Here is a 15,819-nt window from a genome sequence, read left to right on the forward strand (position 1 = left end):
GGACTCCTGGGGATAGTCCTGTGCAGGGCTAAGAGTTGCGCTTGAAGCTCCTTGTGGGTTCCTTCCCACTCAGCATATTCTGTGCTTCTGGGGTTCTGGGGGGTTTCTGATTGTGCTTCCCAGACTCCAACTCTGACCCTTCTGGTGGAGCAAAACATGAGCAGACCTTAATGTTAGAAAAACAATTTAGAGGCAAGTAGGATTGTTCTTCTTGACCTCCCTTGATTTTTTCCAGACTCTCTCATCCATGGAGGAATTCAGAAACCTGGATCGGGATATTGAAGGGTCTGCAAAAAGGTGGAAGAAATTTATTGAATCTGAGTACCCTGAGAGGGAGAAGTTCCCCCAGGAGTGGAAGAACAAGTCATCCCTGCAGCGCCTGTGCATCCTGAGGGCCCTGCGGCCCGACCGCGTCACCTGCGCCCTCAGGTGGGACAGCACTGCCCCGGGGCTCCTCCTGCCAAGGGAGGGAAACTCAGGATTGTTGCTTCTTGGGGAACAGGAGTAATTCAGGACTATGTTTAGATTTGTTTATTGTAGAATGTGAGTTTTGCAATATGGTCGATTGTGCAATATGATTCCTGTCAAGGAGTCTGGTGAATGAGCGTCACCATTCTGAGGGTGGGGAGGCCCTGGCACAGGTTGCCCAGAGAAGCTGTGGCTGCCCCTGGATCCCTAGAAGTGTCCAAGGCCAGGCTGGATGGGGTTTGGAGCAACCTGGGCTAGTGGAAGGTGACCCTGCCCTTGGCAGGGAGTGGAATAAGATGAGCTTTTAGATCCCTTCCAACCTAAACTGTTCACAGAATCCCAAAATCACAGAATATGCTGAGTTGGAAGAGACCCACAAGGATCATCGAGTCCAACTCCTGGCCCTGCACAGGCCCATCCCCAAGAGTCACCCCCTGTGCCCCAGAGGATCAGCCAAACCCTCCTGCAGCTCTGGCAGCCTTGGGGCTGTGCCCACTGCCCTGGGGAGCCTGGGCAGTGCCCAACCAGCCTCTGGGGGAAGAACCTTTGGCTGAGATCCAACCTGAGCCTGCCCTGACACAGCTCCAGCCATTCCCTGGCTGCTGTCCCTGGTCCCCCCAGAGCAGAGCTCAGTCCCTGCCCCTCCTCTGCCCCTGCCCAGGCACTTGGAACTGCAGTGAGGTCTCCCCTCAGTCTCCTCCAGCTGAACACACCAAATGCCCTCAGTGTCCTCACAGGGCTTCAGATCAAAGCCCTTCCCCATCTTCATTCCTTCCTTTGGACACTCAGAATTGTTCTGTGATTCCATGATCTCTGAACTCTGCAAGACAATCAACAACCATTTAATTTATTTGGAATTTCTTGCTTAGGGGATCTCACCTCCATATCAGCAGTAGGATGGAGCAGTATCACTGTCAATGGGTGAGGAGCAGAAAGGCCAAGTCAGAAATGAGCATCACCTTGCAGGTGTTACACATCTACTGGAGTCTTTGGGTGATCAACACATGGTCTAGAGTTCAATAACATTGATTCTAGTTCCTTTTTGACTGTACCTTAGACACCAGAATAAAGTTTAGAAGTAAAGGAAAGTCTTAGAAAGGTTTTCTCCCTTTTTTTTTTTCCCTGTAAAGTGCAAAATTTATGTGCTGCTGGTTCTGAATCTTGTAGCTGTAAATAACGTAGTGGAGGTAACTAGGCAAGGCTAAACTTCCCCAAGGTATGCAAAAGCAACACACTTGTTCCAGGAGAAACTAAAGGTCTTTCACTCCAGTAGGAGCTGTTTTTTCCTCCTCTGTCCTGATAGTCAGTGTTTTGACATTTCTCGGATGTCTCTCATGCTCCTGCCTCTCAAATAGTTTATATTACTGCACCACATGGCATGGGAGTGTAGCAAGGTTATTACTCAGTGTATGAACTAGATCTCTTTGTGCTTTAGAGTTCACAGGAAAATGCAGACAAGACTGAGTGAAGTCTCCCTATGGTCAATGTTATTATGTTTTACTAGAATAAATACTATAATTTATCATAATCATAATAATCTAAACCATCTTTTTCATTTCTTACTCTTATAACTGGATTCTCCATGTGGAGAATCTCAGCTGGAAATATTGGTTTTCTTGTTGTTGTTTAGCTTGGGTAAAATAAGCCCATGTTTTTCTGAAATTGTAAGTGCATATTTAATTAAGCAAGTTTAATTTATTTCCTTCTTACTCACACAGCTCGGAAATAACTGGAACGTCAAATTTCAGCCCCTTTCATATCTCTCTTTTATGAAAAGGGAATCCAGTTCAAAAGCTTGGATGTTTTTAGGGTCTGGGCACGTCAAGCTTTTCTCTTTGCACACGAGTATTTAGATGAGTTTTATGTTTTGTTTCTTATCTAGAAGTAAGTGAGAACACAAACATGTGCAAACAGTAACAATTCACAGCACCTTCCCCAAGACTTGGGAGGTGGGAATAAAATTCTTCTTGAAATACAGGACAGTCTGACACAAGGCCCAAAAGGCTTGAGAAGAGAAATACCCCAAAAGCAAAGACAAAGACAGTCAAAATGTATTTCACTTCCTGGGCCCTCCTTGACAGGATGATGCTCCTCAGACCTGCCTTCAGCCCACAGCCTGGTCTGGATGGATCCTCTGTCCTTAGGGAAGAAACTTGCTGTTCCTGAGATGCAGCTCTCAGGAAAATGCCCAGGGAAGTGGTGGATTCTCTATCCCTGGAGGTTTTTAAGATGAGACTGGATGTGGCATCAGTGCCATGGTCTGTTCACCACGGCAGTGTTGGATCAAGGGTTGGACTGGATGATCTCAGAGGTCCCTTCCAACCCAGCTGATTCTATTATTCTATGACTCTATGACTTCACCCTCCACATCCCTCCTGCAGCCAGTGGTGGTTCAAGACCGCGTGTGTTAATAAATTCATCGAGTTTAGAAACCTGCAATGCCATTGGATAGCAGAGGGTGTTCTGCAGCTCTCAACTTGCAGGTCTCTTCCTTCTGTTATCAATTATATCAGTCAGTATATCAATATATCAATCTGCCAACATTCAATGCCTCACTGGTGATCAATGGCCATCATGAACAGTCCAAACCTTCCTGTCTCTCGGGGGATCTTGACAACTACTTGAGTGCATTTTAGGAGTCAAGGAGTAACTTGATAACCTAAACACATGTGGACAGAGATATTTTAGGTGCCTTACATCATTTTCAGCTGCTGTTCATAAAGGTTTAAGACCCCCTAAGTCCCATGTCATATGTGCCAGCTCCATGGCAATGGTGTAGGAAGTTCTTTGGGATTTAAAATGATCCACCCCTGTACAAGCTTCTTACATTTCTCTGCCTGGGAAGCTGGGTTTTTCACCTTCCCTTCGTAGCAGATCCCTGGGATATTTGCAGAGTCTGTTTCCTTCCCTGGGCCCAAGGAGTCATCAGGAGAAACCCTTCTTACCCCAGCTCATTCCTTAGGGTTTTGGTACCAGCACTGCACCAAGAACCATCATTTCCTCAAGAAGGATTTTCCACTGTAAATACCTGTTTCATCCCCCAATCTTAGTGAAGAACATCAGCAAAAAGCCTCTTACAAGACCTTGTGCTCCCCCTCTTCCACATCCATGATGGGGTCAGACCAGTCCAGCAGCCACTGGCAAGGTATGACTTGGTCATCGTGAAGTCCTTTCAAAGGCACTGGTACTTCTGCCTTAGTAGGGACAGACCTTGGAAACAGAGCAGCAGGACTGAGGGCTCTGATAGCTGGTGCCTCCAGCCGTGGTTAACACGCTGACATGGACTCCTGGGCTATGGGATGGTGGGCAGCTGGGGCTTGTGTACCATGGGAGAGCTGACAGCCAGCCCTTTGTCTGGGGATATTTGCTTTTACTGCTGGCACCATTTCTCAAATCCTCTTGGTGATACAGTGACCCAGCCCTGTGGATACAGGGCTTGAAAGACACCACATGTGGGGACTGCTCCAGCCCTGTCTGAGGGAAGAGATTGAGCCATTAGAGAGTGTCCAAAGGAGGGAAGGAGGATGGGGAAGGGCCTGGATTTGAAGGCGTGTGAGGACACTGAGGGCACTTGGTGTGTTCAGCTGGAGAAGAGGAGACTGAGGGGAGACCTCACTGCAGTTCCAACTGCCTGGGCAGGGGCAGAAGAGGGGCAGGGACTGAGCTCTGCTCTGGGGGGACCAGGGACAGCAGGCAGGGAATGGCTGGAGCTGTGTCAGGGCAGGCTCAGGTTGGATCTCAGCCAAAGGTTCTTCCCCCAGAGGCTGGTTGGGCACTGCCCAGGCTCCCCAGGGCAGTGGGCACAGCCCCAAGGCTGCCAGAGCTGCAGGAGGGTTTGGCTGATCCTCTGGGGCACAGGGGGTGACTCTTGGGGATGGGCCTGTGCAGGGCCAGGAGTTGGACTCAGTGATCCTTGTGAGTCCCTTCCAACTCAGCACATTCTGTGGCTCTGTGAGGGCAGCCCTCCCTCTCCTGCACGTGTGGTCCCACTTCAAAGCCTCCCACTTGACATTAGTTGCATTTTCCAGTCCCCAAGGCATCATTTCATAGAGATGTCAAACAAGGATGTTGTGACTCTTGGGGATCTGATGGACTTTGTTAGATTTTGTGAGCTGGAGCTTTCCAGCAGCAATTTAGCAAATCTTGACCCAGAACAGAAAAATCTACTTGAAAGAGGTACCAAAAAAAGTGGAAGCTTTTTCTTTTGCCATCCCTTAGGCATTTCTATTCCAGCTGCCTTTCACCAGTCCTTGAAGGAGGCTCTCAGCTCTCTTAGAAGGAATTTGGCTGCCTTCAAAAAGCCTGACTCATGTATCTACTCTCCAGCAGCATTCCTGGGGTTTGAATACAACATTCCTGCCTTTGAATGAATGTTCAGTGTATCCTCTTTTGCTAAAAGAGTGATGTGGGAAGCTCACTCTGGGGGAATGTTCTCTGTACGCTGTTTTCTGTTCAGGCAGCTGCTGTGGAGTTGAACCTTTTCCTGTTCACTCCATTTTGTTTTTCCTTGTGACTCTCATGCCAAGGCTGCACACACCAGGTATTCTTGGAGCTCTTCTCTTTTAGCTTTCCAGATCAAAGTAATTTTGTGAATCATCTGGACTTGTTGTGAGTTGGTGCTTCCTCTGGAAGGCTGCTCAGATTGCAAAGCACTTGGCAGGTTCCTGTGCCTTATTTCTTCTCTCTTGAGATACCTGAGTCAGAATCATCCAGTGCTTGTATTGCACTTCTCAGTGCAGCCTTGGGCTGGCAGCTCACCTCCCTTCTTTTGTCAGGAATTGGGGTGCCAAGTGTCATTCTACCATGCCCACAGTGCCAGGCATTGCTCCTGAGGGATAACGCTGGAAGCCCAGCCTGCAGGTCCCCTCTACAATTATTTCATGTCCATTTTCCTAATGTAGTTTCCAATTTGTTTGAATCAGCAAAATCACAGCTAACTGAAGCACAAGTCTGATGAGGAGCAGCTGAGGGAGCTGGGGGGGCTCAGCCTGGAGAAAAGGAGGCGCAGAGGGGACCTTCTCACTCTCTGTCACTCCCTGACAGGAGGGGGAAGCCGGGGGGGGGGGTCAGGCTCTGCTCCCAGTGATGGGACCAGAGAAAATGGCCTCAAATTGCCCCAGGAGAGGTTTAGGTTGGATATTGGGAATTAAAGAGTCATCAAGCCCTGGCACAGGCTCCCTAGAGAAGTGATGGAGTCACCATCCCTGGAAGTGTTCAAAAAACCAGATGGATATGACATGAGGACACTTGCTGAACACGGTGGTGGTGCTGGGGTGATGATAATCTTTGAAGCCTTTTCAAACCTTAGTGAGTCTGTGATTCTATGATAATTAACTGATTATTTGCAGTGGAATCTGCCTTTTTCTGAACAATAGTAGATGGTAAAACTTTTTTCTCTCTGGCAGAGATTTTGTAGAAGAAAAGCTTGGCAGTAAATATGTGGTTGGGAGATCCCTGGATTTTGCAGCAACCTTTGAGGAGTCAGGACCTGCAACTCCAACGTTTTTTATCCTGTCCCCAGGAGTGGACCCACTGAAGGATGTGGAGAAACATGGTAAATAAATCCTGTCTCTAGGCATAGCACAACATTGCTTTTTATCTGCTGCATAATTATCTTAGCATGACACTCCTGTTTTGTTTTGGCTTTTTTCCTCATCACTTTGTAGATAATGAAATAATCTGTTAAAAACAGATAATTGTGAGAGCATAGGTTTTTGGGGTTTGTTTTGAATTTTTTTCTTAAAGTATTTTGGATTTTCATCTAAAGTTTAAATAAAACTTGTCTCCTTCCTGCATTGCCTGGATTCCCAGTGTGGTTCACGCCGCACCGATCTCCGGGCTGGGTTTGTACACAAGCCATGATTTACGTCAGAGATATCAAACACGCTGTCAGAGAGCTGCTTGTTGCCGAGAAAGGTTGAACCAGAGCACCCTTGAGGTCCCTTCCAACCTGCTCTTCTATGATTTTATGAGAACTAAAAATAAGCAGCATCTCCCTGTAACAGACTGTGCTTAGTGGCAGAGTTTCCAGTTTTTATCTCCATCTTTCCTGAGTTGGTTTCGTTGTGGATGGTCAGATGTGGAGCTGTCAGCTGCCTACAAAGCCAAAAGGATTTGTGTTTTCTAGGCAAAAAAAGTAATTCAGGAATATATTTATATTTGTTTATTGTAGAATGTGAGTTCTGCAATATGGTTTCCTGTCAAGGAGTTTGGCGGAATCTTCCTGAGAGTGGGGAGGCCCTGGCACAGGTTGCCCAGAGAAGCTGTATCTGCCCCATCCCTGGAAGTGTCCAAGGCCAGGTTGGACGGGGCTTGGAGTAACCTGGGATCATGGAGAGTGTCCCTGCTCATGACAGAGGGTTGAATAAGATGGTCTTTAGGGTCCCTTCAAACCCAAACTGTTCACAGAATCCCAGAATCCCAGAATATGCTGAGTTGAAAGGGAGTCACAAGGATCATCCAGTCCAACCCTCAGCCCTGCACAGCCCATCCCCAAGAGTCACCCCCTGTGCCCCAGAGGATCAGCCAAACCCTCCTGCAGCTCTGGCAGCCTTGGGGCTGTGCCCACTGCCCTGGGGAGCCTGGGCAGTGCCCAACCAGCCTCTGGGGGAAGAAGCTTTGGCTGAGATCCAACCTGAGCCTGCCCTGACACAGCTCCAGCCATTCCCTGCCTGCTGTCCCTGGTCCCCCCAGAGCAGAGCTCAGTCCCTGCCCCTCCTCTGCCCCTGCCCAGGAAGGTGGAACTGCAGTGAGGTCTCCCCTCAGTCTCCTCTTCTCCAGCTGAACACACCAAGTGCCCTCAGTGTCCTCACAGGCCTTCAAATCAAGGCCCTTCCCCATCTTTGTTGCCTCCTTTGGACACTCTCTAATGGCTTTAGATCTTCCCTAGATTGTGTCCCCCCAAACTTCCCCAATGTTGCAGGTGAGGCCACCCCAGGGCAGAGCAGAGCAGGATGACTTCCTGGAGAAGGCAGTGACCCCCCTGTGCACCTCCAGCTGCAGCCACTGCCTGTGCTCTAAAGCTCACAACGTGGAGAATTTATTCTGGGTCTCAGCTCCACTGTGGAAAAACTACAGTTTTCAGCCTGAACATCCCTCTGAAGCAGAGGGGAGAGATGCCTTTGGACACTGGGCTGCCCCACATTGCCATTCTGCTCATCAGGTGTCTTTTCTCCTTCCCCAGCAATGTGCTCCACATATATCCAAGCCCATGACTTGGCCTCCAGCCCCGATGCTCCTGGCACTGTGTGAATCACATCCCAGCCATAGCAGAGCTGCTGTTTAATGGGTTGGTCTCAGGACTAAACACCACCAAGGCTGGCAGCCCTATCAGGGACCAGTCCCTCTGAACTCAACCATCACCCAGGGGATTGGTGTGGGAATGCTGACCTGTGGGTTCTTTTTCCTCTCTATGATGCACCTTCTGGGTCATCCCAAAATAATATTTGAGTCAGTCTTTACCCACATGGCCACAAGCAGCTGTCAGAGCTTTTAAAGCCTGGTGCAGCTTCAGCCACAGGCACCTCAGCTCATGGGGAGTTCCTAGGCTGTGCCTTGTGTTTCAGGCTCTTTCTGCCCCCAAACCAGGTGTCATTATTGGGAATTAAAGGCACCCACCCAAGGAAGCTCCTATCATGGTCCTGGTTTCCCTTCCCTTTCCCTGGATCATGTTGGTGATCCCGTCTCTCACTATGTTATTTTCTTGTCTGGGAAATTAAGCACTAAAATACAACCACAAACGGCTTAATTGGAATTGTAAAGCTGAGGATAGCTGAGCACCTGGGGTTAGTCAGCCAGAACAGCTACAGCAAGAAAAAGTGGTAAAAAGTAACTAGTGAAATAACATCATTGCTACAGAGCAGCTGCACTGGCCGTCACTGCCCAGCTGGGGCTGGACTGGGTTGACTGTTGGTATTCCCTCTGTCCTTCATTAGGTTTTATTAAAGTGCAACTCTGGCCAGATAATCCTTGGGAATGAAAGTTGACTTCTTCCACATGCTGCTTCTCATAGCACCTTTCCTTGACAAACACTGGGGCCTCAAAAAGCTTCCCCACATCCTGGGGCAGCCTGGGTGCCTGACCCCTCCTCTGCAGCCAGCACAGACCCTCTGTTATCCCTCTCAGTCCTGTTCCCATCTGGGAAGTGGAAATAACAACTGATATTTCTTATTATTAATACCAGAGTTTGGGGGACTGTCCTGCCTTCTGTGATTTGCCCCATTCCCTCTTGAGTGGCTGGGTCTTGAAGGCACAGGAGGAGATTAGAGGCTTTCAAAGTTGGCAGCAATCAGAGATGGTGGGAAAGAGAAGTGGGAACTCTAAAAATGGAGAGAGCTGTGTCCCAGGGGGCTGTGGGAAGGCTCAGCAGAGAGCTTGAGTTTGGATGGTTGTTTTCCATCTGTTTCCAATGTTGTAGCACGAGACGGTTCCTAAGGATCACTGAAAGGATCTCTGGCACTGGGATGCTACAGGGAAATCAGAGGAGTCTGAAGAATCATCACAGTCTAAAGGAAGAAACACTAAATAACTAGATCCTCCCTCCAGGGCAGGGTAGTAAATGACATGGATTTTGGGATTCCCAGCCTGCACATGCAGAGGGATGTAGGAAGGGCAGTGGGAAATGGTCTGAGTGTCTCTTGGACCTCCCCTTCCCATGGACTTTGCTGCTCTCCACTGACCCTGGGCCTTCCCACACACACCTGCCCAGGATGCTCCATGAGGAATCTGGAGGGCTGACTGTCCTCCATATCCAAGACACGTGGGAGGCCTTTCCTGAGGCCACAGGAAGCTCACACAGATTTCATGCACCTGCCTTCTCAAACCCAAAGGTGTTCCCAGCCTCCTTGCTGCACCCAACCCACCTCACAGGGGCCTTTCCCCACTCAGCTGGGGGTGTTCAAAGCCCATTTCGTCAGCGGGAAAAGATGCTCATTTCTTATCACTTGAAAGGTGTTTTTACACGAGATTGCAGGGGAATAATGTTCTTAAAACAAGAAGCACTTTGTAACAAGGTACCTTTGTGTTGATGGACTGTAATTAAGAGTTTGGAAGAAGCTGCTGCTGTTTGAGCACTTGGGCAAGGAGTGGGTGAGAGCCAAGAGAATGAGACAAGAGAACTGTTCTCAGGACAGCTCTCCCCTTCTGGGAGGGTTTTGGGGCCAGGGAGCTCTGCCCAGCCCTGCCAGGCAACAGTGCTCAACTCACTCCTTGCTTTCTTTCAGGGAAGAAACTTGGCTTTACATTCAACAACAGGAACCTCCACAATGTGTCCCTTGGACAAGGCCAAGAGGTGGTTGCTGAACAAGCTCTAGATCTGGCTGCAAAGGAGGGGCACTGGGTCATACTTCAGGTAGGGGGTTGTTGGACAGCCCTGCCCTTCTGCCAGGCTGTCCCATCCTGATCCCTTTGTGAGGGCACATCATTCCTGGCTCGAGGAGACAAGCCAGGGTGTCTCCTGTGTGCCCAAAGCAGCCCCTTCTTCCTGTGTCCTACTGCAATCCATTGCTTTCCCCAGGCACTGTCAGTCTGGTTTTCCTCTCTGGGGTGTGCAGTTGTGGGGAGGCCTCTGAGGGAGGTTGTGCTGCACTTCCCTGTTCCTTGATTTGGTTCATGAATAAATGAAGGGCTCTGTCCTTCAAAGCTGGACTTGTTCTCTGCCTGCTGCTCAAAATCCACCCTGTATTGTAGCGAGCTGAGGACCCACTCACTGAAGGGAAGGCAGAGCCTCTCTGCAGTGGGGCTGCTTTCTTGGTGCACCCCAAACCAGAGGAATGTTTGAAGCTCTTATCACAGCTCAACAAAATGCTTCGGAGCCTGGGAGGGTGTGGAGGGAGCTCTGCCTCTGTCAAGTGCTCTCTGGAGCCACGATTATTTAGTGAGTGCCTGGGTTTGTAATGTGCAGTCAGTGATGTCAGCTCTCATTATAGGTCCTGGGAACCCCTCTGATTTCCTTGATGTGGATTATATAAACTTCTAATATCACTGAATTTTCTGCATAAAATTAGATTAAGACAAAGCTTTGAGCCCTGATCTGAGCCTGCAGGCCTGAGTTTCAATTGAAATTAAATGCCCTTGATATTTTGATCTTAATTTTTGCCTTTTTTTTTCTGCAAGCTCCCACTAAGGTAAACAATGCTGAGCTTCTCGAGAGCTTTTCATACAGAGAGCTGCAATAGTGGCATCTGCTTTGAGGTGGTGAACAAGGAAATATGCACTTTTTGAGCCCTATTCCATTCAGTAATGCAAAATGAAGGGTTCTTTTCTCCAATGATGGTGTGATGCTGTGGAGGATCCATCAGCAGCGTCAGCCTCCATGTGTTGTTTCAATGCTAACAGATGAGCACTGAGGGACTGAAGGGTCTTTATTTCATCCATTCCCACCTTCTCTGGTGGTCAGAGCAGTCAGTAAGGTACTGAAGGTTAAATTGGAAGAAGTTCTTGGCTGTGAGGGTGGTGAGGCCCTGGCACAGGTTGCCCAGAGAAGCTGTGGCTGCCCCATCCCTGGAAGTGTCCAAGGCCAGGTTGGATGGGGCTTGGAGCAACCTGGGCTGGTGGGAGATATCCCTACCCATGGCAGAGGGTGGAACGAGATGAGCTTTAAGGTCCTTTCAACCCAAACCATTTAAGGATTCTATGATTAAATCAGAAGAACTGCAGAAATTCGATTTCTGTAAGAGAACAATGTTGAAGTTGGGCTGGCAGCACCAGTTTCAGCATTTGGTGACTGGATCAGGCTCATGGAGGGACGGACAGCAGAGCAATGGCACTTCATTGTCACCCAGACTGGCCAAGCTGCCCAACTCCAGAGCCTGGCTCTGTGTCTCACTGTGTGTTCCCATCTCCTTCCAAGGCCTGGAGCTTCATGGAGTATGAGAAAGAGGGAGAGCAGCCTGAGGGGCCAGACGTGTGTCCCCTACACTGACGGACAAGACCCCTCTGGTCTACAAAACTCCTTTATGGCCAACAGACTTCCACCTGGCAGGAAAGCACCCTCTGAGCAAACTGTTTTAGAAGGTTGGACAAACCATTTTCTCAAGGGTGAAAATCTGACCTCTGGTAAAATTTGTATCCAAACTTATCACAGTGGAACTCAGTGGGAAGGGTCCCAAAGAGGATTCTCCTGCCGCCTCAGTCAGAGGTGGATCATAGCAAGTCTTTGCCAACAGGTAGTTTATTTGGCAAAACCTTTCCTGCAAGGCTTTTGATGACAAATACCTTGCAAACAGTTTCAAGGTTGTTTGCACAAGATATGGAAGGACACAGGCAATTCAACGTACAAAAATGTTCCAGGATTTGTGGATCATTGCACTGAAAATAAAAGAGAGGACGAGGCAGATCTCAAGAGGCACTCAGGGTAATTTTACCCAGATTAATTAAACTCATTATTTGAAGGCTGTGTCCCACCCATAGGGTGATTTTATTCAGGCTTTCCCTTTGTTTTTGAGCAGACAAAAAGCAACTGCAGTTTGCTATCCTTGGACACTAGCCCAGAGCTCGTCTGCCAGCCCCTGAGCTGGCTTTGTGCTGTCACCTCACACACATTCTCCAACGCAAACACTTGAGAATATCATCTGGTGGCTTTTACACACACATTGCATTACTGGCCCTTGATTGGAACCAGAAATAATGAGAGTCAACTGCAATAACGAGTTGGGGAATTAGGTTTGTGAGAAGTGGTTGTTAAGGGATATTGAGGCAGTTGGAAAGTTCTTATTGGATATAGAAGCAGGATCACTGCTGTGTGTTGGGAAGGACTACTGTCCCAGGGCCAGTTCCTTCTCAGTCAAGTTGCCTGACATGGGAGGAGGCAAAATAAAGAAAAGAGCATCCATGTCTGCCCTGAGAACTGTGAAGTTTCTCAGCTCACTGAAAATGGAGATGTTTATAAATGATTGATTTTGTCAGAGAATACAGCAGAAAGCCACCCAATCATTCATTTCCATGAGAAGAACATCAGTCACACTAGCAGAGCCTGAGCAGCAGCTCCTTTAGCACCAGAGCTGTACCTGTGTGGTAGCTGGAGCTCTGCTGAGCCCAGCACAGCCTCCACACTGGGGATGATACAGATGAGGAGAGAATGAAGCCCACAGTTTAAATTATTCTCTACAAATACAGATGTTCTAACTGCAGAATAGGAGCAAAAGTACAGTTGCGTAAAGGAGAACTTGTTACTCAAGGGCTGCAGAGACAAACCCAGCCCAAGCCCAGCAGCTGCTCTCCCATAAGTTGTTGGCATTGAAGAGGAGGCTGGTCTTTTAGCTCCACAAAAATCCATTTGACAGTGGGTGCAGCCTCTGGGTCTCCTTAGAAACAGTTCATAGGCTCAGAGGGCTGGAAAGCAGATTTTTTTGGCCATAAAAAGGACACAGACTCTGGGTCTGATACTTTCACTTCAGGTGTGTGCACCATTCAACCACTCAGCATTGAGCTTCCAGTGTCACCTCTAAGAGGTAGTTTGAAGTGTTGGTCAGGACCGGTGGGAAGGGGTCACTGTGGAGGTAGGACAACAATGAAATGACAACTTGGAAAGCTGAAGAAAATTTTACATAGATTTAGATTTTAGTATCATATTTTTCTCAAGACCCTTTTTGTTGCCAGGAGGATTTGGACCTGCCTTTAGGTAAATCCTTTTTCTAACTGTGGTGTTCACAATCTGATCCCAGAGTCTGCTGAGCTGGAAGGGACCCACAAGGATCATCCAGTCCAACTCCTGGCCCTGCACAGGCCCATCCCCAAGAGTCACCCCCTGTGCCCCAGAGGATCAGCCAAACCCTCCTGCAGCTCTGGCAGCCTTGGGGCTGTGCCCACTGTCCTGGGGAGCCTGGGCAGTGCCCAACCAGCCTCTGGGGGAAGAACCTTTGGCTGAGATCCAACCTGAGCCTACCCTGACACAGCTCCAGCCATTCCCTGCCTGCTGTCCCTGGGCCCCCCAGAGCAGAGCTCAGTCCCTGCCCCTCCCAGGCACTTGGAACTGCAGTGAGGTCTCCCCTCAGTCTCCTCTTCTCCAGCTGAACACACCAAGTGCCCTCAGTGTCCTCACACGCCTTCAAATCAAGGCCCTTCCCCATCCTCCTTCCCTCCTTTGGACACTCTCTAATGGCTTCAGATCTTCCTTACATTGTGGTGACACAAATGCCAGGTGACAGAGCAGTTCCAGAGCAGGTCAGACCAAGGCTCACCTTTGGTGCCCCTCAGCAGCAGGGTCCCAACACGTGTCTCAGCAGAGCTGATCCCAGGGCCGTGGAGCTGCAGTTCTATACCCGGTTATTGTGTTGCTTCATCACTGCAAGACGGAAACATCAGGAAAAGTGGACCCTGAAACTGTGAGAGGAGTTTTCAAGTCTTTATTCAGACCAGCAGCAGTCATGGATCTACCACCAGGCTGAGGGTGTGAGGGAACGTGGGGAGGGTGCTGCTGACCATCCCCACTCCTCGAAGTGTTAAAGTACCATGAGTGGGAGTCAAGTCACAAAATACCTCCAGGAATCACAGCTCTTACATGACCAGTTTCCCTCTTCTGCACCAGTCAGCGTTTCTTGTCTTTTGGTCCTTTTTCATTTTCATTTTTTAATCTTTATTTTTTCCCTCATTAGCTAACACTTCTAGCAAAAAGGGTTGTTGGGTTTTTTGGTTGGTTTTTTTTTGCAGTGGGAACAGCAAAATTTTGTTTTTCATGCTTCAAGTATCAATTCAGAGTCTTTGACTGTTCCAAAATATCTCAAAGAAAAGAAGAAAGAAACAGGAAAAAAGGAAGTTTTTTCCTGGTAATCTGGTCTAGCAAAAGGTGTCCCTGCCCATGGCAGGAGGGTAGGACAGGATGAGCTTTCAGGTCCCTTCCAACCCAAACCACTGTGTGATTCTAAGTTTCAGAAGCCAGTCTTTGGCTTGTAGGTCTCAGCTTTGACAAATTGACATTTTCTGCCTAAGACAAAATGTACCAGAAATGTCTTGGACAGCTTTATTGTGCTCTGCATGGGCCATGACTCTGTTTGGTCTCTGATGGTGTCACACCTGAACCACTGTTAAAAATGGTTCAAAGTGTCCATGTTCATGAGAAAGGGACGGAGATGAAGAGCAGACCCAAAAGTTTCCTTTCTGGCAGGTTTTGTCCAATATGCAATCCCAGTGCTTTGGCACTCTGAGAAAATACAAAGAGCTTCAGAAAAAAATGCAGATGGGAACAAAAGCACGTCTTAGTAGCTCATTCCTCACACCTTGATGTTTCTCTCAGGTTAGAAGGAAAATTTGATCAGTTTTTATATTCTCCTTGAAAAGTTTGGGAGAACTGTGGGGTCTGTCAGGTCCCCAGCTGTGGGATTCAGTCAGAAACCAGATTTCCTTCTTAGGAATTTTCAATTGCTCTCTACTCCTTTTGCCCTGAGCAATCAAACTTCCCTTGTTTTCCAAGATGTGAGGTGGAGTTACAGGGATGAGGAGCACTTCCCATCCTGTGGTTCACATGGGCACTTCTCCCAGCAGTGGGTGGGCAGAGAAAGGCTCTGGCATCTCAGCAAGGAGCATCTCCAGCTGAAGTGCAGAAACCTGAGGACATTGCACAGGAGGCACATTCCAGTGGGAAGAGACTTGGCAGTTGGACTGAACACTTATTTAAAGCCTGTTTTATCACTTGGGTTTTTCAGATGTGTGTGAGAGGTGCTCAAGAGCTGCAGAAGCACAACCTCTGTTAGGAACAGGACCTGTGCAGGTCCAACCAGATCACCCTGTTTGATGCCAGCACCTCAGAGCTTCAGCAGCACCTCCTGGGGCTCTCCAGGGTGGATCAATCACATCTTGGACCTTCTGTTGGTTCCTCTGTGTTGTCCAACTCCCCAGATGTTGCTTTGGGGATGGATTGATGGAGAAGTTGTCCAAAACAAGATGTTATCCTGGGACAGGATGGCAGGGCAATACAGGTGTGGCACAGACAGGGAGTTTCCTGCAGACTCCAGGCACCTCCTTCCTCTCCCAAGCCTTCCACTCACTCCAAGGGGTACCACTCAGTTTGGAAGTGCCCCTTTGTTCCTCATGGCCAGTCTGTATCCTGGGAAGCAGGCACAGCAGGATCCCACAGCTGAAGCTGCTCTGAGGGGCAGCTTGGCTCTGCCCTGTGCAGCTGGAAGTGGAGCAGACACGTCTGGGGATTGTTCAGCCTCAGGAAGAGATGACTTGAGGATTTCACTATCATCATACCCGGTGGTAGGGAATGAAGACCAGGCTCTTCTCAGTGGTGTCTGGTGACAGGACAAGGGCAATGGGGACAACTTGAAATACAGGAAATTCCATTTAAACATAAGTACAATCCTTTTTGCTGTGTGAATGGTCCAACACTGGAAGAAGTTACCCAGAGTGTTT

The 15,819-nt window shown here is 48.7% G+C and overlaps 1 protein-coding gene across 1 annotated transcript in view; it reads left to right on the forward strand.

Annotated features, from left to right (window-relative positions):
* The window catches only part of DNAH9 (dynein axonemal heavy chain 9), a 185,833-nt gene that overhangs the window by 135,959 nt on the left and 34,055 nt on the right, over positions 1 to 15,819 (forward strand). Inside the window, 3 exon segments of the mRNA XM_032706809.1 lie at positions 236 to 429; positions 5,874 to 6,022; positions 9,690 to 9,817. Of these exon segments, the coding sequence (XP_032562700.1) occupies positions 236 to 429; positions 5,874 to 6,022; positions 9,690 to 9,817 (471 nt within the window).

This window comes from Chiroxiphia lanceolata, chromosome 19 (assembly GCF_009829145.1).
Source record: "Chiroxiphia lanceolata isolate bChiLan1 chromosome 19, bChiLan1.pri, whole genome shotgun sequence".
NCBI lineage: Eukaryota > Metazoa > Chordata > Aves > Passeriformes > Pipridae > Chiroxiphia > Chiroxiphia lanceolata.